At 39.9% G+C, this 23,492-nt stretch overlaps 2 protein-coding genes across 2 annotated transcripts; both read left to right on the top strand.

Moving 5' to 3' along the window:
- The first annotated feature begins 3,687 nt into the window (after positions 1 to 3,687).
- Positions 3,688 to 9,967, top strand: wnt9b (wingless-type MMTV integration site family, member 9B). The gene is made up of 4 exons (XM_061711585.1): positions 3,688 to 3,857; positions 4,511 to 4,764; positions 6,340 to 6,605; positions 7,968 to 9,967. Exons 1-4 carry the CDS (start codon positions 3,772 to 3,774, stop codon positions 8,427 to 8,429), a joined length of 1,068 nt encoding a protein of 355 aa, XP_061567569.1. The 5' UTR covers positions 3,688 to 3,771; the 3' UTR covers positions 8,430 to 9,967.
- An 8,003-nt stretch (positions 9,968 to 17,970) lies between these two features.
- On the top strand, positions 17,971 to 23,341 carry gosr2 (golgi SNAP receptor complex member 2). The gene is made up of 6 exons (XM_061712854.1): positions 17,971 to 18,124; positions 18,323 to 18,387; positions 20,526 to 20,634; positions 21,476 to 21,608; positions 21,726 to 21,866; positions 22,302 to 23,341. The coding sequence occupies exons 1-6, from the start codon at positions 18,096 to 18,098 to the stop codon at positions 22,461 to 22,463; spliced, it is 639 nt and encodes a 212-aa protein (XP_061568838.1). The 5' UTR covers positions 17,971 to 18,095; the 3' UTR covers positions 22,464 to 23,341.
- The last annotated feature ends 151 nt before the right edge of the window (positions 23,342 to 23,492 follow it).

Raw genomic sequence — 23,492 nt, 5'->3', positions numbered from 1 at the left:
ATTTTTTTAACTTGAAATTTCACTTCCCCAGCTAGGGCAAGTAAGAGGAAGAGATGTCAGTTCTGCCCTCAAAAAAAGGACTATACTCTGTGTGCTGCAGTTGTAGTAAAAATATCTACAAAGGCTGTGCACTTGCATACTGCCCTATATGTGCTAATTAGTTGAATGGGATATGTTATATTTCATATTTTTTGTATTGTACATTATCTAAAATTGTTCATTGGAGAAAAAAAAGAAACTGAGTCATTGGGATGAATAAAAATGCATTCAAAACTCCTTTTTGCAAATCTTTTTCTTTACCTATAGAAATACAAATGAAGAGGGAAAACTTAAGCATTCATGCATTTTGTGATGAATGACAAGTTGTTTCTTCAAGCAAGATGAAATTTGGTGTTTAAAATTCAATTAAGGTGCTTATAATGGGTGTTTACTGTAGACCGGTCATTTTGACCCAGAGGACACGGGGTGTATTCAGAAAAGGAGGACATTAGCGAGAGTAACATAAAACGTTATAATTTCTGGCCAAAAGGCTTTAAAAAATTATCCAAAGTACATTATTGTAAATTGCTCAGAGGTTCAATTTTCTTTTTATAAAAATCAATTCAATTTCAATTCAATTTTATTCATATAGAATGTATTACAACAGAAGTTGTCTCTAGGGGCTTTCCAGAGACCCAGAACATGACCCCCGAGCAATTATTACATAAACATAACATAAACACACAACACTTTTTCTATCCTTATAATTCTTTTTATGGCACCGCACTTTCTATTTTTACTTTTGTTTTTACTTTTATTTTTATTTTTATATTTATTTTTAATTTTCTTATCTTTTTATCTTTATATGGGTGTTTGGCTTTTGGGGTGTTTGATTTGTAAATGACAGTGTTGTGTGTGTGTGAGATGGAGATGTCAATTTCCCCAAGGAAACCTCTCAAAGGGATTAATAAAGTCGTCTGAATCTGACATCTGAATCTAAACAATAAACAATGGCAGGTAAAAACTCCCCTAGTGGAAGAAGAACCTTAAGCCAAACAGTGGCAACAGTAGGGTAAGGGAAAAATATAAAAATATAAAAATATAAAAATATTTAATATTTAAATATTTAGGAAGCAACTGCTCTTCTGTGACACATCAAATAGATAAATGAAAGGTATGATATGGTATTCAGGCCTTCATAAACATTTTAGAAAATTGACACTAATGAAAAAATAAATGTTTATTTTTTTATTTGTTTTGATGATTGAGAAAATTGCACACTTTCATTTCTTATATTAGATAACTTAAGGGATCAAAACAAATACTTCTATTTATTCATTCATTATTATGAAAGGGTGTACCTTATTAAATGTACTGTGTAATGTATAACCATAGCCATAGCATTCATCCTATTCTTTAATTTTATTTTCCATTCTATTCTATTATTACATATGTTCCTCACTACACCTTTGCACTTCTGGCGAGAGAGTGTATTTTGCTGCCTTGTACTGAAAAAATGTGTTGTGACAATAAAGTTGAATCTTGTAAAAAATGTATGTATTTTCCTCCTAAAACTTTAAAAAGAGAAAAATCATGGTTTCTATAAAAATGTAACTAAAATAAAATGCGATAATTGTGTCGAAGTCAAATTAGGTTTCAACTATGCTAGAATGATAACGTCGTTAATAATGATAATATTCTTATTACCAGATTTTGTTTCCCACCAGATGGCGCTCTGTTCATGTGTGGCTTAAGGAAGTTTGACTAAGTGAAGGAACTTGAGTCCTTTAGTTTTATTTCTTGGGTCAGAACTGGTGCTCCTTAATTTACTAGCAATATTGTGGAATCTACGCTTCCTTATGAATATTAAGCTGTTATTCTTGTCATTACATTGTTCTACTACAGTCACGCACGCTCTACCTGCTTTTTTTTTTGCACTGTTTCTTTTCTTTCAATCTACTGTATATGCTGCTCATATTTTGTAATTATATATACTTTTTATTTTTTACTTTTTAGTCTCTTTTACCCCTCCCCTGCATGTGTGTGCTAAGTGTACTGCTGCCAACAAAATAAGTTTCCCCACTGAGGGAGAAAATAAAGGATGACCTTATTTTATCTTATCTTAAGACAGCACATCCACTTTTAATGTAAAGGTTTTACAGGAATTGAGATATTTAAAAAATAAAATTAAAACAAAGAAGAAAAAAAGTCTGGCTGTGCTGCCCTTAGAGCTGTATCATAGGCAGCAGGCTAAACTCCTCTCCTCCATCAAGACTCTGAAGACAGGTTTTAGTCCACAGGTTTATCTCATTTTAAAATGAGGTAAACGAAATGCAAAATAAGCAACAACATATAACATTTTGAACCATGCCCTTTATTTATTTCTCCATCAAAAACCAACCAAAAATATAGAAAACAAAACAAAGTCCTCCCTGCTTCCACAGGATTTAAAGTGGCTGCAGCATCCAGGTGCTGCTAAGCAAACCCACCAAATTAACTGATCTTCAGGTTGAGTACCTTTAGCAAAGTTTTGGCAGCCTTCTTTGAATCATTCAGATGTGTGCTAACACAATGCCAAATAGGAAAGGATTTGTTGCAGCTCCTACAACCATTTCAGGTGATGTTTAGTCCATCAGTCTACAAAAAAAAAAGATTATTCAGAATTGGGAACGTTTTCGAGAACAGTTGCCAGATTTCCCCGAACTGGATGTCTCAACAAGTTCACCCCAAGGTCAGTGTGCTATACTACGTGTGCTACGCTTAGAGAAATTGCAAAAAGTCTATAAGACATATATCACAGACTTTACTCGGTTATATGTTAAATGTTTACATTCATAGAACAAGGACGAAAAGGCAAGGAATGTCAGAAGGAAGCCTCTTCTTCTAAAAAGAACACAGGAAAATGAGCTTAGGTTTGCAAAATTGCATCAAAACAAACCACAAAGCTTTTGAAACAATATTTTTTATAAAATTGAAACAAAAATCGAGATGTTTGGGCAAAAAGCATTTGAAAAAGAAAAAAAATCCAAACTCTTCACATCAACTGTAAAGTGCTGGTGGAGTAGCAATGTTTTAGACTGCCACTAAAGTATTCTCAGGTCAAATGTGAGGCTATCTGTCCAACAGAAAGCTCAACCTCATGGGTCATTTAGCTGCACATCGGAAAATCAACTACAAAATGGCTTAAGGTGTTTGAATGACACAAAATTCACACCTGTAGCCATTGACTTGCTGGAGGACCTTCAAAGATTTGAGCATAACATAATGAGTGCACATCCCAATGTCTGTGTGCTTCTGTGCATATCTCAGCTCATTGTAAAGAGGGGCCAAAGTTCTCACACATTGGTCTGAGAGACAGATAATATCTAACAGAAAATCCTTCTGAATGTGAATGAAGATGAAATGACATGACGGAGACATAAAGTTTTATTCCTCCAATTTCAAAGCATTTTTTTTTTTTTTTTTGTCATGGTATCTCTTATGTGCCTTCCAAATTTCTTTCTCACATCAAATAAACTAAATGGCTTGAGTTCAGTCTCAGCTCTGAGCACCTGGGTGGTGTTGAAGTGGGAGGGACAACACGTTACCGAAACTGAGGGAATCCAATAAGGGCGCAGCAGGATGATGCTTCCTCCTCCAAAGAGCCTGCCTCCCAGCGGACTACTGGGCCATGCGCACCGGGCTGGGAGGCTGGGACCATGAGGGATCCCTTATAGACAAGCGCCGAACAGACGGCACCGACTTTCTCTCTAGAAGAATCAGCGAAATGAGGAACATCGCCAACCCGGCACCATGCGCTCCAGGCTCCCAAGGACCGCCTGCCTCTTGCGAATCATTGCACTCTGCATCCTTCTCTCGCACACTGCAGCTTATTTTGGGTCAGATGATTAGCCTTTTTTATCTCAAGCAAATCGCATTTGTTGACTGACTTTGTTGTTTTTCGGAACCAGCCAATTACGCACGCGTAATTACGCACACCCATGATGTATGTTATTATTGCGGCATTTGAAAAATCTGGAATTTGTAAACATTTGTTGCATTAAAAGTATCAACATGTGTAATTTAAATTTCAATCAAACTCACATTAATTGTATGACGCAGTTTTAGTGGGTGTGTTTGTTCGTTTTATCTAAACCTGATTCATTTTATAAGATAAGATAATACTTTGTTGTCATCAGAGACACAACGAAAGATAGAGATAGATAGATAGATGAATACTTTATTGATCCCGAAGGAAATTTGTAGATTTTTATCTATCTGATTATTCTATTCTATGTTAAGACTCTGACGCAAAACAGCTTTTTTTGTTTCAAAGTTATAAACATAAAAATAACTGCTCAAAATAAATAGCTCATATTAGTCAAGTCTTTTATCTTTTCAGTTATCTATTAAGCTATTAATAATAGGGTAGGATAAGTTATTGGAAAATAGTCCAGTATTGTGATCTACAATTATTTTGTCCCCAGTTTTTTTGTTTTTAATGTTTGTTTTTGCGCTTTTGTAATTTTTGTTTTTATTTTAACTCCTATAGGCTGACAGGTCGGGAGCCCTTGGTGTTTTTACCAGGTCCGTTCTCCAATGACGCCCCGGCAGGAAAGGCCCACCTGAAGCAGTGCGAGCAGATGACGCTGACGCGGCGGCAGAAGCGGCTGTGCCGCAGGGAGCCCGGCCTGGCGGAGACGCTCCGGGAGTCGGTGCGCCTCAGCCTGCTGGAGTGTCGCTATCAGTTCAGAAACGAGCGCTGGAACTGCAGTCTGGATGGGCGGGGAAGCCTCCTCAAAAGAGGTTAGTCAGGGATTCAGGCTCTGATTTCACGAAGGTGAAGGTTTTTGCTGCAGGGACCGGTATAAATCAGGCGGTGGCTTTATCTAACCCTAATCTTGTTATCTTTCTTAAACTAAACTTGGTAGACTCTTATTTTTTTGATTTCACAAAAGGTGTATTAATATATATATATATATATATATATATATATATATATATATATATATATATATATATATATATATATATATATATATATATATATATATATATATATATATATATATATATATATATATATATATATATTAGTGTGTGTGAGAGAGCAGCAAACTGAGCCACATGTTCATGTAGCTCTGATGTTTATGACGGTATTAATTAGTCAATTTGTGTAAATACCAACTAATCAAGAGGGAAAAAACAATGAACGAATTGTTTACCAACTTCTGATTCATCATTTTGGTTTGTCATCAAACTAGTTTTTCTATTTTTTTTTTTATTTTACTAAATTTACTAAATTAGTGATGTTAGGTCATAAGCTATATGTAAAGTCTCACAGAGCATGTTCTGTGTCTTTAAGATATACATTCTGAAGTAATGCACTATAATGTAGCATAACAAAGTGCTGTTGTTGGTTTTTAGAAAATACGTTTTTTAATTTTATCTCAGGGATATCAATGTTTTCTTGAAAGGGAGATTTTTTTTCACCAATTTCTTCACTCCGTCACAACATATAAATACGTTTAAACCATTACAGCAAACTGTTTGGTGTTTTACAGTTGTTTTATTAAACATACTCTTGTTCATCTAAAAGATAGTGGCAAACCAACTTCATCCTTCTCCTGTAATTCTAGCAGCTGTAAAACCAGCTAATTTGTCAAAATCACACACTACATGTAACCCTGTGTCTTTAAAAGTGACGAATCTGCTTTGTTTTATGTATCTTTTGTTTTTGCCTCAATACAACAATTGATTAGCTACACTTAGATCTCCACATTAGATGTCATTCAAAAGCCCTGAAGGTCTGCTGTGCAAACAAAATGCGGTTGGATCTTCCAGGCTTTATGCATATGGATATCAGTGTGGGGGTGAACATGAACAGGTCAGCAGAGAGGTAATGAGAGAGTAAAAAAGCCAAGAAATGCGGTGCGGTGGAGAAGCCTCAAGTCCTGTGGTTATTTTTATCTCGGGAAAGTGCCCATTCCCAGAGGAAAAGGGTGGCGTGATTACTCACTTTCATCTGGGAAAATCTTTCCTAGTCAAAATAATAATTAATTGGATCAAAATATACCCTGTGTGGAGTAAATAACAGTGCAAAACCACAACGAAAGGTCGGAAGAGAAGTTACAACACATGAAAACTTGCAGAATTGCTTATGTTGTTGTAAACCATGACAACGCTGGAGATTTATGTGTACAGGCTGACCTATAGACTTAATTAGTGAAAAAAAAGTCATTATTGTACATTATAAACGACTTTGTTTACACTACTATCCACAAGTATTAACAGTTTTGTCTGGTGGAGATTTAGATTTTTATTTCCTTCTTTATTTATTAATAGTTTCTCCCCCACTGATTACTTTTCCTTCCACTTCAGCATTTAAGGAGACAGCCTTCCTGCTCGCCGTTTCCTCGGCAGCGTTGACCCACGCACTCGCCAAGGCGTGCAGCTCAGGCCGAATGGAGAGGTGCACGTGTGACGACTCCCCTGGCATCCAACATCGAGAGGCGTGGCAGTGGGGGGTCTGTGGGGACAACCTGAAGTACAGCACAAAGTTTCTCAAGAAGTTCCTTGGCCAGAAGAGGGTCAGCAAGGACCTGAGGGCCCAGATCGATGCCCACAACATCAACGTCGGAATTCGGGTGAGTAAAGAGATACCACGCGGCATACTTCTCAGTCTTTTATGATGAAGCTGCTGCCAGAGCCCGAGGCAAACGCAAGCTTTAACAAAGAAACGTTCTGCACAGTGAGCCAAGCTGCAATTTTACATAACAATTATACCTCTGAAACGATCTAGTGCATCGGAGGACACGGAACGTTCCATATTTCAAGGTGCCAGTTAGAGCAATGTTTTCTTCCGTGTTTGGCCTGGCTGGGTAACACAGAAGCTGTGGGTGAGGGAGTGCAGCAAGGAGACAAGATGGCTGTTGGGATTGTTGGAGCCAGGTGTTCTCAGGCATGATAAAGCTTGCTGTGCGGGCCAACAGAAAATTAAAGGTCTCATGTCGGAGAGAACGATTATAACTGTGGCCTCTTTTTTAATATACGAGCAAGCATTTTTTTCCCCTTACTGGATCACTGCGCTCTTCATAAATCCACCTAATGTTCATAACCACCACTCTTGGAGCTCTGAAATAGCAAGCCCCGGGGTGCAACTTCTGTAGCTCACACCTAGACGGGCCTGCCGGGGATGGAGTGGGAAAAACACAACAGGAAGGACTCTATCTTATCTCATCTCCAGCGAGTTAAAAGTTTTACATCAATGTGGCTGAAAAAGAGAGCAGAAGTGGCGTTAACAAAAAGACGTGAAGTGGTCGAGGTGGCCTCATCACACCGTAATGGTGCTCTGAAACCCCCCCAGGGGTTCATACCTGAACAGGGAGGAACTGGGCAGAACTTTTCAACCCACAAGTCCCCTCTGGGTCTTTGCGTTTGACCTGTCTCTGGCCCCCGCCACGACAGCAGCCCCCACAGCCTGACTGATTGTGCACTCATTGCTGACCATCAAGCTGAGTGAACAATTAACCTGAAAGAGGAGATAAATGCTACTTTAGATCATTATTTATTTATTTATCTATTGCATCAAACAGTAATTCTTATTAATGTTTTCCATGAGCGGGCATGTAGTAAAAACTGGGTGGAGAGGTTCTCCTGTCTGTAACTCTTGTCATCTCTGCCTCGGGCTCCAGGGAACAAGGAGAAGCAGACAGAGGCAGTTTCAACACAATGAGGAAAAAAAAAAAAAAATAGCATAAGCTGTCTGAATGAGAAATGTGACGTGAATGAAATACGCCAAGCCGAACAGCCCCTCTCAATCCATTATCTCAAAATGTTTGACTGAAGTGAGCTACAGGCACATATCTGCAGACCACCACTCCTAAGCTCCAACCCACCCTGCAGGAACTGTCTCAGTCTGTCCTGATAGACCCCGCAGATAAGAGGCCAGGTAATGAATCAAACTGAAACATCTGATTTTTTCTCCTCTTTTTTTTTTTTGTCCTCAGGCAGTGAAGAGTGGACTGAAAACAACCTGCAAGTGTCACGGCGTCTCCGGCTCTTGTGCTGTACGGACTTGCTGGAAGCAGCTGTCACCTTTCCACGACACCGGGCGGCTGCTGAAGTATCGATACGACAACGCCGTCAAAGTGCTGAGTGTCACCAACGCGGCCACGGGCCAGAGCGAGCTGGCGGGCCCCCGTCGCCAGGGCCAGAGCCTCCGCACAACTGACTTGGTCTTCCTGGAGGACTCCCCCAGCTTCTGCAGGCCCTCCCGCTACTCGCCCGGGACGGGTGGCCGGTCCTGCGCCAAAGACACGAGTTGTCAGAGTCTGTGCTGCGGACGGGGTTACAACACGGCCATGCGCCTCACCAGCCTGTCCTGCCACTGCCAGGTACGCTGGTGCTGCCACGTGGAGTGTCAAACGTGCGTCAGGGAGGAGGAGGTGTATACCTGCAAAAATGCTTAAACAAATGCTGAGGTAGAAAAAAGAAAAGAGAAGCAGTTTGGAAAGACTTGGAAAAAGGGAAAGAACGATCCCTTGAAGCAGTGGAAAAAATGTGACACAGATTGATCCTCAACAAGACTGAACTGTAATCTGTTAGAGACATTTCACTGAGATCTTACATCCGAGCGTGTTTGCAGATTTCTTCTCTTCTCTGCATGTTTTTTTTTTTGAGGCGGGGGGGGTACACAAGTGTAACTTTATAATATTGCTGGTTTCTCGCTACACATCACTTATTTGATATGCAACAGCTTATCGAGGCAAGGATGTTCTCAGATTTCCCTGCTTTTCTCTCACTGGATGCACTGAAATCCCACTTTTTTCTGGGAAACAAGCTCTTAAAACAGGTACTGGACTGGATGCAAAAAGCAGTACAATGTCACATCCCAACGACCTGGGTGCTCTGAAACTCTTTGATGTTTTGTAACTGCGCCTCCTACATTTGAACTATTTAGTGGGCCGGTCTTTGTGTCTGTTATACTGCTGCTTTATACGTTCAATCCTATAAACAAGTGGTGCCACTACGGCTCAAGTGGACTTTGGAGAAATCTACCTTTTTTGTCTTTTTGACTGCTGTTATGATATTTTCTGCTGTGTAGAACTTTAAAAGTTCTTTCTTTTTTTTTTTATTTAGTAAAAGCACTTATGTTGCTCTTGCTACACGCTACACAAAATGTATTGTTGATATTGAAGTCTGAAATCATAACTTGATAGAATCACTGGAAGCATTGAGGGTTGCCAGTCACCACTGATGTGCATTAACCGGGTTATCGTGTAAACAAAGAAGCTGGGTTTCAGTTGCTCTTATGGAAATCTCTATGGAAATCTCTACATTGAGACTGATGTGTGCTCAGCAGAACAAAGGGAGATGTTAACAGTGAAGGAAACACTGAGCAATGTCTTTCAAAAACCAGCTCATTCTGGGACCCCACCAGCTCTGCTATTTTATTTTTTACTATTTATAGAGGCCCACGCTTTTCTATACTTTCAAGTGTAAAATTCCCTCGGTCTTCAAAGTTTAAATTAGCCACATCTTTGTTCTTTGAAGTGGTTCAGTCATGCGCACTATTTCCCCTAATTGCTAATCAAAGGAAATCACCATGTTTACTCTCCTTATATCCAAATCTGTGTCCATGTGTGCAGGTCAAAGGTGCATGTTAGACCCAAAACATCTGTTTTTTCCTTTTTTTTTTTTTTTTTTAAGTTTTGATTCTGGGCTGTATATGTGATCTGAATATAACTCACATCGAGGCTGGAGGCGTCTGACAATGTGGAATCGTAATTTTCTACCTCACTTCAACTTTTGGCAAATATCAACAAGATTTATGATCCTCTCGCTGTAGATACATGTCTTTGCTTCTGCATTGGTTTGAAATATCATATTTTAGATGTGTGTACAGGTCTTTTCAGTGTGGTAACATAAGGTATATCACCACTATTCAAGAGCAAATATTTTTAATCTTGTTGCTTCACACTTTTATTTAAGAGAAATAAGAATAATAAATTCACAAAGATTTGTAAGTCCCAGGTTTTTGTTGTGTCTTGCTCAGTTGCTGCAGGTGGTCACGCTGAACCCTGCCGTCACACTGACACACGCACGCACGCACACTAGTCCACACGCAAAAGAGAAGCCAGCGCAATCCACCTGCCTGGAATTCTGCGCCCTGCAACTATCGAGCAAAAACCACTTCCTGCCCTGTTTTTCATCTGAAAATACCGTGGCCTCACTACGTCACCGTCCACCCACCAGCAGAGAGGCGAGGGGTGGGTGTTCGGAGGACGTGCATGCAGGTGTTGCGCCCCTGGCCTGCACGCGATGACAATCATAATGACGATGATGACAAAGGTGACGACTTCAGTGTCAGAAAGTCACCGTGGGCCGCCCCAGAACCACGATGAGGCCGTTTATGTGCTATTATCCGTGAATCATAACTTTCCACCCATTTGCAACGCATCAGCGAACTTACAGCACACAGAAGATTATTGTATCATGTATTTATAGTCTGCTCTGGTGCCTTTGATGGGACTCTATAATTACTATGATTAGACATTATTGTTCGTTATTAGATAATCAACTTGGAACTGATACTGGAAGTATTGCAGGGAATTGGATTGCAATTTCACAAGTTTTTTTAAAATTCATCATGAATGAACAGTAAGGTAAACTTGTCTCGTACAAGACACAAAAAAAAACACCATGAAGTTTTAATTACAAAACATTAAAAGGAGACAACCAACCAAGAGGCTGATGTGTAAAGTTTTTCCTTTTATATACATCAGATTTTAAGAATTAAGGGATCACAGGTAGAAAATAGTATATTCCTATTTCATTATGCTTCCAAAATGAAAACTAAATTCCCCCAAACCTGGCAATTTTGAGATTTGATTTAACACAAAGTAACTTTTAAACATCTCTTCATCTCTTCATAGGCAATAACATGCAGCCCTGCTCCAGTCAGTCCAGTCGAGGGTTTTACTGCTGCGGCCCCTCTTTCATAAGCTAGATATTACTTTAAGCAGACATCACCAAAACAATCTTTTCCTGATACAGGTCAGCAAATATTCCATATCCTCCATTAGAGATGAAGACAATTCTCCAACCTCTGAAACTAACATTTTGGCTGATAAACAGGCCTCGTGAGCTGGTTTTCACTGTTCCAATCTGCGTCAGTCCATCTAATAAGAGCATTACATTACCTGCACAAAGGTTGCATGTTTCCTTTTCCAAAAGACTGATTTCCCCTCACAGACAATAAAGCTGAAAATGTCATTTCTGTGATGGATGAAATGCGTCAGCGTCTCTCCAAATGGCTCAGGTCAAACAAGTTCATATCGGCACACTACTGACTCACCATGTTAACTCATCATATTATAATATTCCAGATCAATATTTAACTTTTTCAGTATGACTATTTCAAAAGACAAATTCCTTTCAAGATAAAAAATTAGACAGAGAAGTGTGTCACAGATGGCAGGGTGGACCGGGGGTTGAGATATTGAAGGACATAAAGGAAAAAGATGAAGATGGAGGGATGAGAAGGGATACTCTGCGGCCCCAGGAGGCCTATCCCCTGCTGCTGCTGTTGTTGTTTTATAATGAACTCCTAAAGTCTTCATTTCCCTCACTACCCTGAGTGGAGGGGGGTGCAGCGATGGGGGCTGCTGAGTCCAAAGCCGGATTCGCACGCACAAGCCCTGAGGGGGGCTGCTTTGAGCAGAGTGGGGGGTTTGCCTGAGCTGGGGTGCCTTATACAAGCTCCTGTGTCTATGTTTGAACCAGACCTGACATAAGACAGGTGAGGGCAGAGAGGTTTTTGCATATGTGTGAGCTCACCTGTCGGGTGTACACCTGTGGTCACCTCAGCGGGATTGATGTGCGAGTGTGTGTTTGTGGGGAGGTTTTCCTGCGCGGGCGTGGGCTACAGTCACCCTGCTGGATTTTCTCTCTCAACATATTTAATGTGGGGTGACACTGGAGGTCACCCCTTCTTTTGTGTCTGCATTGGCTCGGTTCAGGTAAAGGTTACTGTGCTGTGTTGGGCTGCAGCCGTGCATCCAGCTCCGGTAGATGAAGATGAGTTGGCAAAAAGAGCTCTGGCATTTTTTTCTTTTTTTTTCCCCAATGTGTATAATATTTGTATTTCTTGGCAAAACAATATGATTCATAGCAGCTTAGCTTTAAGGTTTATACATCACTCATTTGCGTAAGAGTAGTAGATGTTAACCGAAGCGTTAAAGGTTTGGTAGAAACTTTGCTCAAGGACACAAAGCGTAGTCCCGTCCTGTAATCGGAACCTGTGAGCCTCAGGTCAAACATGTAAACCCTGCAAGACTTCCGCCTCTGCAGAAAAGGCTTTTAGATAGCATCAGAGCCTTGCCTATAATCCCTGCACCCTGACACTGCACAGGGGCAACACAACGATGAAGATGGAGAGAAGTTGATTTAGAGAAGCAAAAAGAGGTGAAAGAGAGTCAGACGGAGAGTCGTGAATACGGCATGGGGTAGGAATTTGGAATGTGAAATGACTAATGCAATTGTTCAACCCACAACAAGAACATGCAGCGCCTAGAGCTACGACGAGGCTGAGTGCATACCTGCACGGGTGGGTGGGGGGGCTAACTCTGAGGCCGGGATGGACAGGAATGGCAGTTGATAGGACTGAGTGGATAGCGCCGTTCAAACGGTGGATCTTCATTTGCAGGTGGAGGGAAGAAAAGTCGAACGGGAACTTAATACAGAGCAAATGATTAAGTACAAAGTAAAGAGATCGGAGATTAAACGAGCGTGTGCACTATGTTTTATTGCATCTGCCCTGGAACGGAAATAAATAATCTATTGCACAACTGAATGTTCTGTTTTGATAATTAAAATAAAACGTTTAAGTCATTTTAGGCACAATTCTATACCGTCTGCTTCCAGCATCTGGAACAGATCTTTTTTTTTTTCTTCTAAATTTTGAGTAGGATAGCTTGAGGATGCAGCCAGCTGCTCACAGCAGCAGTTATTGAAGTGAATTTGTTCAATACATCAAAGAAACCTGCAAATGTTTATTGGATTGCTAATAAATAGTCCATTTTCAAGCCCCCCCCCCCCTTCCCCAACCCCACTATCTTCCCTCTCGCTGCCATTGGGAAGTTCCTCTGGGAGGTTGTTCCCATGCAGCTGCACAGGAACACCTGCAGCTCTTATGGTTTACAAGGCGGTCGAGGTGATAGGACCAGATAAGACCTCATGCACCTTCATAACTGACTCCCCCAATGTAATGTATGGCACTCCTCTTGCTTTTTTCTCATAAACACACACACAAAAACAGACACCCTGACCTCCATTACGAGTAAAACCAAACTTTCCCACGTCAACAATATCCAAGAAAGAAAAACACAGATAAAGGCCGGAGCTATGTGTTCTCTTCAACCAGCAACATCTCTGAAAAATAAGTCTGGTATGTCGTCTGTGATTATTTTCTAATCTCCATAGCTGTGCAATTATACCCCCTTGGCATTAGGTTTCATGAGTGTTAACAATTAAATCATCACTGTCATTAAAGGATTTTAGCCACACAATACAGTAACATCAAAATCTGATGTTTCTGAACCACACACTAAAGCTATCTGACACGTAACACATAATGATGGCTGCGTTGTTCAGAAAAAAGATGCTGAGAAGGAGGCTCTCGGGGAGGATAATCTCAGGGCAATGTTGTGTGCTTTTGCTATTCGTGCATCATCCTCATCTGCAGAGGTTAGTGTATCAGAGAGAAACCTCCGGACAGAAACATGTCAGGTGTAAAGACCCCCCTCAGGTGCAGGTTTTGATGTTGTCAATGGACCACCAGACAAAGAAACTGATTTAAATGTGTTTGGCACATTTTGAAAATACGTTAAAACGTGTAAAAACTTAAAATCAAACCTGGGTTTATATGCTGCGTTAAGCTTATTAATCAATACAACATGCATTCACTGCAATAAATTAACATATTTTTGTGACTCCACATAGACGACAACAATAGATAGATCATGAAGCAATGGGCTGGTCCCATTACTGGCAGTATAAATTCAGATATAAATCTGTCATCATCTGACCCCCCAGGGGCTGCAAACCTTCAACCACGCCCAAGAAAGAAAGAAAAAATCCACATTAAAAGGTGGTCAGTCCGATTCTTGGGTGGGCAGGGGGCTGGTAACCCCCCCTGACCTTCTCCCGGACCCCGTTCCCACCAAAACGCCACTGAAACATTGGGAGCTTACGAGTTTCTCCTGTCATCTCTGACAGGCTCTCATTTGCTTTCATTCAGCGTCTCATCACAGCTTCAAAGTCAAGTGGATCATCCCCCTTAGGGGAGGAGAGAGAAGATCAGTGTGTTTTCAAAAATGACTGGTATCCAAAAATTGTTGACCCAAGGCAGTTTAGCTCCTCATAATTGGCTTCTTTACTCTGTCTGTGTTGGGCAATCATTGCAGAGTTATGATGCATTATACTGCCTGGAAAACATCATTAAATTCATTGTGGAGAAGTGATTCAATAACATATCATTTTCCCCTTGATGAACAAAACAGTGTTATTGAAGTTTGCTGTTTCAGAGTACACTGAGTGCTTTCTTTTTTCTTTTCTTTTTTTTTTTTACAATTGTTACATATAAGGGGTGAGTGCACTGATCCAGCAGTACATTTTGTTTGGTTCAAAACAGACCTACCAAACAGGCAGTCTAGCGCTGAAATATACTGTTTTTCAGTGATCCAAACACACACTTATGAAAAGTGTGATATCAACCTTGAAACATGAAATAGGTGTAAGCACATGTGATATCTTGGTTAGTCAGAGGGCTGTGATCGAGCTCCACACCTGGATTCTGGATTCCACTTTGTGCCTGTGGTGCTCAGGTGTGGAGGAAAACCTGTAAGCTCATCTCATCCCTTCCTCGGGGCTGAAATTTAAAGGACAGCCAGGGAGAACCCCATGACCTAAACGCCCTTCATGTACAGCTCGGCAACGGTTTGACGGGGTGCTTATTCCTCCCTCTCACTGCTTCTTCTCTATTCTGAGCAGCAGGTTAAAGCTGTAAGCATCCAACCACTGCCCTGAGGATATGTTATGACAACTGAGAATGGTGAACGGCAAGAAGTGGCATGAACAGATCTCAGAGTTTCTGACATGTGGGGGTGGGTGAAGAGGACCTTTGTCGAGGTGCCTAGCCTGAAGATACAACCATCAACTCATGTACCATTAGGCTGCCACAGGAAACTGTCTGGGTTGACCTCTGATTGCCGCACTGAATGAGAATAACAAATGCAATCTTTGGCAAACAGGAGCTTGTTGGTACATGGATATAATTCTGTTAAAAGATGCTTAAGTTAAGTTTTTTTGCTCACCATGCATTCATCGGTTTTGCCCTTCCAGATCAGCAGACACCTCAGTGCTGATGTGTCTGGGACAAGGTGATTGAGATGCGGTTTTGTTAAGGTGCCAGCCAGTGCCCTGGGATGATTTTCCTCTCATTAAATCACCAAGGAGCTATTGTGAAACATTTACTTCAGGTTCTGGGAAATCCAATCATGTCACTTTCACACAGTACTCCACGTCAAAGTCAGTGTGCGTTGAAATTCTACAAACACCTTGTCTCCTCTCTGACATCCAAGCCACAGTACAACCTGACTGCAGACTGACTCCAACAAGACAGAGCACTCTTGATGGACAAACAGAAATATCCTGACACCTTTCTCCTCAAAAAAACTTGAAATAATAATAAGAATGGGTAGTAGTCTGGTGAGACATAATCAGGGCGAGATGACTAAAGGTAGCCTCAGGACGTGTTTCTCAGTCTTTCCTGTCACACATCTACATGACAACAGATTATGCATTTGTTCTCAGAGCTTGTAGGTCAAAGGGATCTCTGTCAGCTACTACTTTAAAATGAAAATTAGGTGTAAGGAAAAATGTTGCCCACAGCCTAGATTTACAGTATATCAAATGATTAACTTGAAACACAATTATGGAGTTAGTTCCAGTGTGTGCACGACATACACTGCAAAGAGTTGGTATTCTGTTTCATTTAATTGGTGCATCATAACATTTCTAAATTAAGATGGGTAAAACTTTACAAATTAAATAAATAAAAATATATGTATTGGGAATGATTGTTTCCTGTCAGTTTATTTACCCCTGCACTGAAACAAAGTGGCTTCAAAACCTTATGTAACACCAAAGATTGTTAATTGACAATATCAGTTTCAGACGAGTGCAATCAAAAGAAAGCACTAATTTTGTTATCAACATTAAACAAGCAAGCCTATGTCTTTCTCTTTAAAATAGCATCTTCCCCCAAGCTGTTGCTCTGATGAACTATCATCACTCATAGAGTCTCAGACTAATCAATCAATAACTGTGCAATAATAATAATAATAATAATAATAATAATAATAATAATAATAATAATAATAATAATAATAATAATAATAATAATAATAATAACCACAATCATATCCTGTAACAATGCACCTTTCAATAACCATGTTTACCTCATACTACTGCACCTTTCACTTTTTTTTAAATTGTATATATGTTAATAAGAGCTGTCATTTGTCTATTTACTGTACAGTGAGCGAAAATAACCAAGTCAAATTCCCTGTCTTGTTTGACCTGACTTGGCCAATAGAATAGAATAGAATAGAATAGAATAGAATAGAATAGAATAGAATAGAATAGAATAAAATAGAATAAACTTTATTGATCCCCCCCAGAGGAAAAATTAAATTGTGCAGCAGCAAACACACACACGCTCAACAATTTTAAAGAATACACAAGAAAGTGTGAAAAGGTATTAAAAAAAGTATATCCTAAAATAGAAAAATAACCAATAAATAGCTAAAAAATTAAAAAAGAGCAATATAAAATATAAAAAAATGAGCAATGTACAAAAGAAATACTAAATCCAAAAAACGGATAATATATGTGCAAAAATACCAGTGAGGTATTTAGAGGGAGAAGGTTATTGCACTTTCAGAGACACAGGTTATTGTTGGTTGACCGAGTTGGTTATGTAGAGTCTGGTTGCTGTCGGGATGAAGGACCTGCGGTAGCCTGATTCTGATTCTGACAATATAACCAGTACTCGAGTTGAGGGGGATGAGGGGAGATGGCATCCCCCCTGAAATAAAAACGGTCCAAATCATCCCCCCTGTAAAACTGCCATCCCTCCTTTCCATCCCTTATGTCATTTCATCAATGAATGTGGTTTTACTGCTATTTCAACATTTAGAGTCATCACCAGAAAAATAACACCAGAAAAATGTGACAATTTTCACCTGTTTCAGGTAAATTTTCACTTGAAATAAGTAGGAAAATCTGCCAGTGGCACAAGATTTATCTTCTTATTACAAGCAAAAAAGTATTTTTCCACTGGCAGATTTTTCTACTTATTTCAAGTGAAAATCTACTTGAAACAGGTGAAAATTTTTGTTTTTTCCAGTAATGAGTCTTGTTTTAAGTGTAATGAGATTTTTTTTACTAAAATGAGACATTTTAACTAGAAATAAGACAAATATTCTTGTTAAGATTTTGAGTTTTTTGCAGTGATCCATTTCACTTATCATGTGAAGGACAGAGTCATATTGATAAGTTCAGAAAACAGTTTTTTATTGTTGTGTTTTGATGTATTTGATTTAAGCCCAGTGGATATTTAAAGCTTACAGAAGGCTGCATTTAACTGCTGCTATGTCATTCCTGCAGTATTTCTGCAGGTGTTTTGGTCAGTGCTATTATTTGTAATATATTATATTATTTGTAATCAGCACAAATTATCTGTCCCCATATGATAAAATCCACCATCCCCCCTGATTTTCTTTTACAACTCGAGTACTGAATATAACGGTAGTTACCGCGGAAAGGGGGTAACGCACCTGTGGAGTAACATCTTCAGTGTTTCCAATTAGAAACGGAGTGAGTCCTCCTGTTTCTCCTGTTCTATCTCGGGTGACGCAACTTCCGGTTCCCATTTCCGTACACAAACATGCTGATGACGTGTACACTCTAGCCAGGTAGCTAGCGTAGCCACCTGTCAGATTAAGAGTTTAAAGTACAAGTAAAGATATAAGAAGGAGGGACACAAAGCGTTTCGTTAGATCCATACAAAAATGGAGTCGCTTTACCACCAGACGAACAAGTGAGTGCTGCTTGTCTTGTGTGAGAACTGTGTACTTTCCCAGCTAACTTAGCTCCCCAGCCGGCTAATTACAGTGTTGTATCAACGCCTCAGTGGACACTTATTGTCAATATAGTTAACTGTCGTACGAAAACGTTTAATGAAACGTCCGTTTCGGCGTCACAGCTGTTCAGTAAGGTTGTGTTTGTGCTGTTTCAGGCAGATCCAGGAGGTGCAGAGTCTGATGGGAACCCTGGAGAAGACAGACCCTCAGTCAGTGCACTGTGAGTGTGAGCTCTCATCCTGGATGTGAAGCTTATAGATATGTTCTTTCCCTGTGAACGTTTGGTACATTTCTGAGCTTCACAGACTCCCTGTTATAGTCCATGTTCCAGACCAGATATCAGTACCACTCAAGGTGACCAAACTTGCTCATAATTTTTGAAAATATCCATGTCTGTAGATGATATTTTGGTATGATAACCCTTCCTGAGTGGCAGCTGGATCATAGTTATCAGCTCATGAAGTTCAGAAAATTACATTTTAGATGCTGGTGCATGTCCTAGTTTAGACTCATATACAGGATATCTGTTAATGTTTCACAATGTTGTCTTTGGTATCATTTTAAGCATTCATTCAAACTAAGATGTGAATCTTTCTGACCAACATAGAGGTCACTGCAGCTCTTTAAACTATAAACAACACACATTTTTACACAATTTTAGCCTAAATGATCCCCCAATACCCCAATACATCTGCCATTTGCAAAAAGGGCCTGCAAAGACTTTATTTTCTGCGCAGATTGAACACTTTTAATGTGGAGAAAACACTAATGGTGTTATTTTATAAGTCTTTTATTGAATCAATTTTAACTTTCTGTATTGTATTGTGGTATGGCAACTTGACAGTGCAGAACAAAAAGAGGATGCAGGACATTGTCAGAGCAGCCAGTAAAATCATTGGCACTCAGCAGCTCTCTCTGACTGACATCTACGAAGGTCGAGTCCTGAATAAGGCACAAGACATCTTGGCCAGTCCTGATCACCCTCTATCAAAATAGTTTGTCCCTCTCCCTTCTGGGCGGCGCTATAGGCTTCCCAAGGCCAATAGCAATAGGTATACATTCTCTTTTATACCAACCGCTGTTAAAATGATCAACTCGCATACATTTTAATATTTTTAATATATTTTTATCATTCTGCCTGCACTGATGAAAGCACTTTTGCTTTAACTCATTTATTATGGTTACTATGTCACGTTTTAATGTTTTAATTGTTCTTTTGGTATGTCTGTGTTTGTATGACTGTTTTTCCCAGACTGCTAAAAGAATTTCCCCTAGAGGGACAATAAAAATGACTGACTCTGATATACTATCTTTTATCCCTGTGTCATCTAGGAACAACAGAGACACAAAATACAAAAATTGGAATACTCATAGGAGGATAAGGATTCAGGAAATGTATCACGTCTTAGCTTGAATGAATGCTTAAAAGGTCCCCTTTAAAATGATACCAAAGACAATATTGTGAAACATGACAGATATCCTGTACATGAGTCTAAACCAGGATATGCAGCAGCATCTAAAATGTAATTTTCTGAAGGGGGTGGGTAACTTCATGAGCTGATAACTATGATACAGCTGCCACTCAGGAAGGGTTATCATACCAAAATATCATCTACAGACATGGATATTTTCAAAAATTATAAGCAAGTTTGGTCACCTTGAGTGGTGCTGACATGTGAAATTTTGGGCTCTGGCCCATGGACTATTAAGCCTGATTTATGGTTCTGCGTTAAATCGACGCAGAGCCTACGCCGTAGGATTTAACGCAGAACCATAAATCAGCCTTTGGTGTTTTGGGACGCACACACAGGGGAGGGGCTGCTGTCTGACCGGTTGTTTTCGGTGGACGGTGCCTTCCAGATCAGATTTGTCAGGCTGGTGCCGGGACAGGAAGCTGCAGGGTGGAACTGCGACAGGAGCTGGCAAGGCTTCTTTTTTTTTTGTAGATAATGTTGGGAACCAGGCAGTCTTCCTTCCCTTCACAAATTATGACATCACCTTGTGTTGTCACCCAAGAGGATGTAGGCCTATACTCTTCATAATGAGGGTCATTCTACTGATGAATGCCAGCTTGAGGAGTCGTGTGATGTGTTATGACCTGGTATACATTTAATGTCAACAGCATCAATGTTTGAGAGATTTATTTTTGTGTTTACAATGGATTCAAAGGAGTTAAAAGTTTTCTCCTTACTAGTTAATGATGTGATTTCATAATCAGATAAATAAAAAACAATTAATCTTGGGTTTGGGGCACAAAGTCAATAATGCAAGCTTGTGATTTATATTCTAGCTATACCTATGTAACTGTTAATGCCATTTCTTGAAACATTTTCTTCTCTTTTTTTGTTAATTCACAAGTGTTAGAGAATGAACTACAGGCTAGAAATGACCAGATCTTCAGTCATCTAGAACGCCTTGAGATCCTGGCCAGCAAGGAACCACCGAACCGCCGCCAGAACGCCAAATTGTGAGTTAGGACAGAATCAACTCCTGGTGACTGTAAAACCACAGAAGCATCAGAGCAAGCCATATCTCATAAAGGCACAGGGAGTGTGTAGACGACGAGACAGGCAGCCCTCTCCAGCCCTGTGGCGACGTGGCTCTATGAAAACATTTCCTCTGAAGCCCCGTCATCACCAGCATTCCTGCTGCATTGGGCAGAGATTCATCTCTGAGCTGGGTAAACAGGCCTTAGGGGACGCAGTTCACCCTATCCCACAGCTTCTCTGTGATCTTGGCAGGTGGGTGGGTGGGAGCTTCTCCTAGAGTGAAGCTCTCACAGACTCGTCATTCCAACTGCATTACATCGGAAGTCAAAAGAAATATTATACAAGAAAGCTACAAGTGTTTCAAGTTGTGCTTTAAATGTGACACGTTTAAGCATTACAATAAACTGTATGAAAGAAATGAGCAAGTTAACTGTTTAAAACAATAATTTAATACTAATGTGATTGCTGCACCTATGTAAAAAGATGACGGGCCAGGACCAGCTGCAAAATTCTACTAAGCTCAATACAAACATTTACGCTTAAAAGTAACTTTTATCACCTTGGCTTTAATGAGAAGCAGAATGAAAAAAGAAAGAGATGCATACAAGTTTTTACCAAAATTGGCATCTCATAGACAGTGAGAGTAAAATGATGTAACATCTCCGAAGATAACAAATTCTGCAACCTTTGTAGATCAATTATATATAACAATTTTTTTTGTATTGAAGGAATTAATTAAGTACTTTGTTAGATCTCTCAATAGGCATATCTTTTTTGGAAAACACAAGCTTGTTTTTTCTGGGGGTGTTTTTCTTTCAGACGAGTGGACCAGCTTAAGTATGATGTTCAACACCTGCGGTCTGCGCTACATAACTTCCAACACCGACGCTACACCAGAGAGGCCCAGGAAAGAGAGAGGGAGGAACTCATGAGCCGCACCTTCACCACAAATGTAAGCCGCACGTGCCATGGAACACAGGAAGACTTGGATTGTGGTTAAGTGTAGCAATCAGTTTGTCTGAAAATCTGCAGAATTTAGAAAAAATGATGTCCATGTCTTGTTCAATAGGACGCAGACACTTCTATCCCCATAGACGAGACCCTGCAGTTAAACTCCAACTTGCACAACGCACACCGAGGCCTTGATGACCTCATCGGCAGTGGCAGCAGCATTATCAATGGATTGAGGGATCAGAGATCTACAATTAAGGTGACTTGCAACAGATTTTTCTTTTTAAGTTTACAAACAGTTTTATATAAAAGGACTCGGCCTACAAAAGATGGATTGAACAATGTTGCCTGACTGATTTTCTGGATACATCTTGATCACAATTGTTCTATTGTTAATGAGCAAATTCTCAGCTGGAGGGTGAGTCCTTGTTTCCAGGGAGGAGAAGGGCTTCCTGGTTTGGCTTCAGGCCTCTCTATTATCAGGGTGTGACTCCTGATTGGCACCCACAGGCTGATAGTCCAACCATGAGAAACCTCTGACGTGTCAGGGAGGGTGTCGGCACTCCCACAATACGATCTGTTAGTGTAGATAAATGTGTTCATGTAATGCTAACACTCGGCCTATTAGAGGTTGTTGAAATCCTTGTTTGACCCCTGCTCTTGGAATGACTTTGATTCTTTCTACTCCACACAGGGGACCCATAAGAAGATGCTGGATGTGGCCAACATGTTGGGCCTCTCTAACACAGTGATGAGACTTATAGAAAGGCGAGCAACCCAGGATAAGTTTATCATGATTGGAGGCATGTTGTTGACCTGCGTCTTCATGTTCCTGGTGATCAGATACCTCGGCTGATCATCGTCCATCCACAACTAATCAGACTTGGACATTTCTGCAGCGCCTCATCCCAGATGATATGAATCTATAATTACATTAAAGTTGTTTTTTTATAAATGGTGCAATTATGTTTTTTTTTTTCTGAGATGTTTTTTTAATTTTATTTAGGATTTTTGCTAAATAGTAAGGTTGAAGAAAACCTTAATTCTAAACAGTATTTTACTCCATGAGAGCTCTAAGACTGTAAAACCTGACCATTCTTTCTCCTGATTTACTGCCATGCATCCACTTTGATGAAAACCACTGTTAAAAACTGTAAACCAGAATGCTCTTGGTTTTATTCCCTAAATACTAATTGTTTTGTTTTCTAAGATTGTCAATGTGTCCAACCTTTCCTTGTTGAGCATGCATCATTTTCAAATATAGGAGTACAACTGTGGAAATATTATGCTCCATGTTTCATTGTTTTGCAGCTTAAAAATACCCCCAAAATGACCTGTTTCATGTAGTATTGAGTAAACTGAGTTGTCAGCTTATTAGGTACAACTGGCACAGACTGATTTAAAACAGCTTCAAGAACAAATAAAGTGGGGAAAGACAAGAGTGATGTGGTATAACGATCAGAGATAATCCACATCTCTCTTTGTTTTCACAATACAGTTATGAAAGTGGGATTTCTTTTTTAGTTCTTTAAGTATTGTTAGGGTACATGTGCCTAATAAACTGGCAACAACCTTCTGTAGCCACGGTTAAAAACCGGAAACAGGATAGATGTTCTGTTAAAAAAAAAATGAAAGCAGCCGTCTTTTGCGATTGTTTTGGCTTTCCTCTATGCGGCTTGAGTCTCACTATGTGAGGGATTTATATCTAACAAAATAAAAAAAATGCATGATTGACTTTGTTTGTCTTCATCAAATTGTTCTGCTGGTGACAAAACCAGTTTTTTTCTTTTACAGGCAGTAATCTTAAAAGCATATGTCATTTCTAAATGTAATTTGCTGTAAGTCTATTCAGTGTGACTAGGGCTCCATCTACTGTTGGGTGCTC

The sequence above is a fragment of the Cololabis saira genome, chromosome 21 (genome assembly GCF_033807715.1).
Source record: "Cololabis saira isolate AMF1-May2022 chromosome 21, fColSai1.1, whole genome shotgun sequence".
NCBI lineage: Eukaryota > Metazoa > Chordata > Actinopteri > Beloniformes > Belonidae > Cololabis > Cololabis saira.
Note: the sequence above shows the minus strand (reverse complement) of the source record. Positions and strands in the feature narration are given on the sequence as shown.

What these genes read in the sequence shown, in the direction of transcription:
- wnt9b (XM_061711585.1), top strand. Translation starts at nt 3,772, where the DNA reads ATGCGCTCCAGGCTCCCAAGGACCGCCTGCCTCTTGCGAATCATTGCA. An exon ending in CACACTGCAGCTTATTTTGG is followed by an intron (nt 3,858 to 4,510) that starts GTCAGATGATTA and finishes TAACTCCTATAG; the next exon opens with GCTGACAGGTCGGGAGCCCT. An exon ending in ACATCAACGTCGGAATTCGG is followed by an intron (nt 6,606 to 7,967) that starts GTGAGTAAAGAG and finishes TTTTGTCCTCAG; the next exon opens with GCAGTGAAGAGTGGACTGAA.
- gosr2 (XM_061712854.1), top strand. Translation starts at nt 18,096, where the DNA reads ATGGAGTCGCTTTACCACCAGACGAACAA. An exon ending in AGACCCTCAGTCAGTGCACT is followed by an intron (nt 18,388 to 20,525) that starts GTGAGTGTGAGC and finishes TTAATTCACAAG; the next exon opens with TGTTAGAGAATGAACTACAG. An exon ending in GCCGCACCTTCACCACAAAT is followed by an intron (nt 21,609 to 21,725) that starts GTAAGCCGCACG and finishes CTTGTTCAATAG; the next exon opens with GACGCAGACACTTCTATCCC.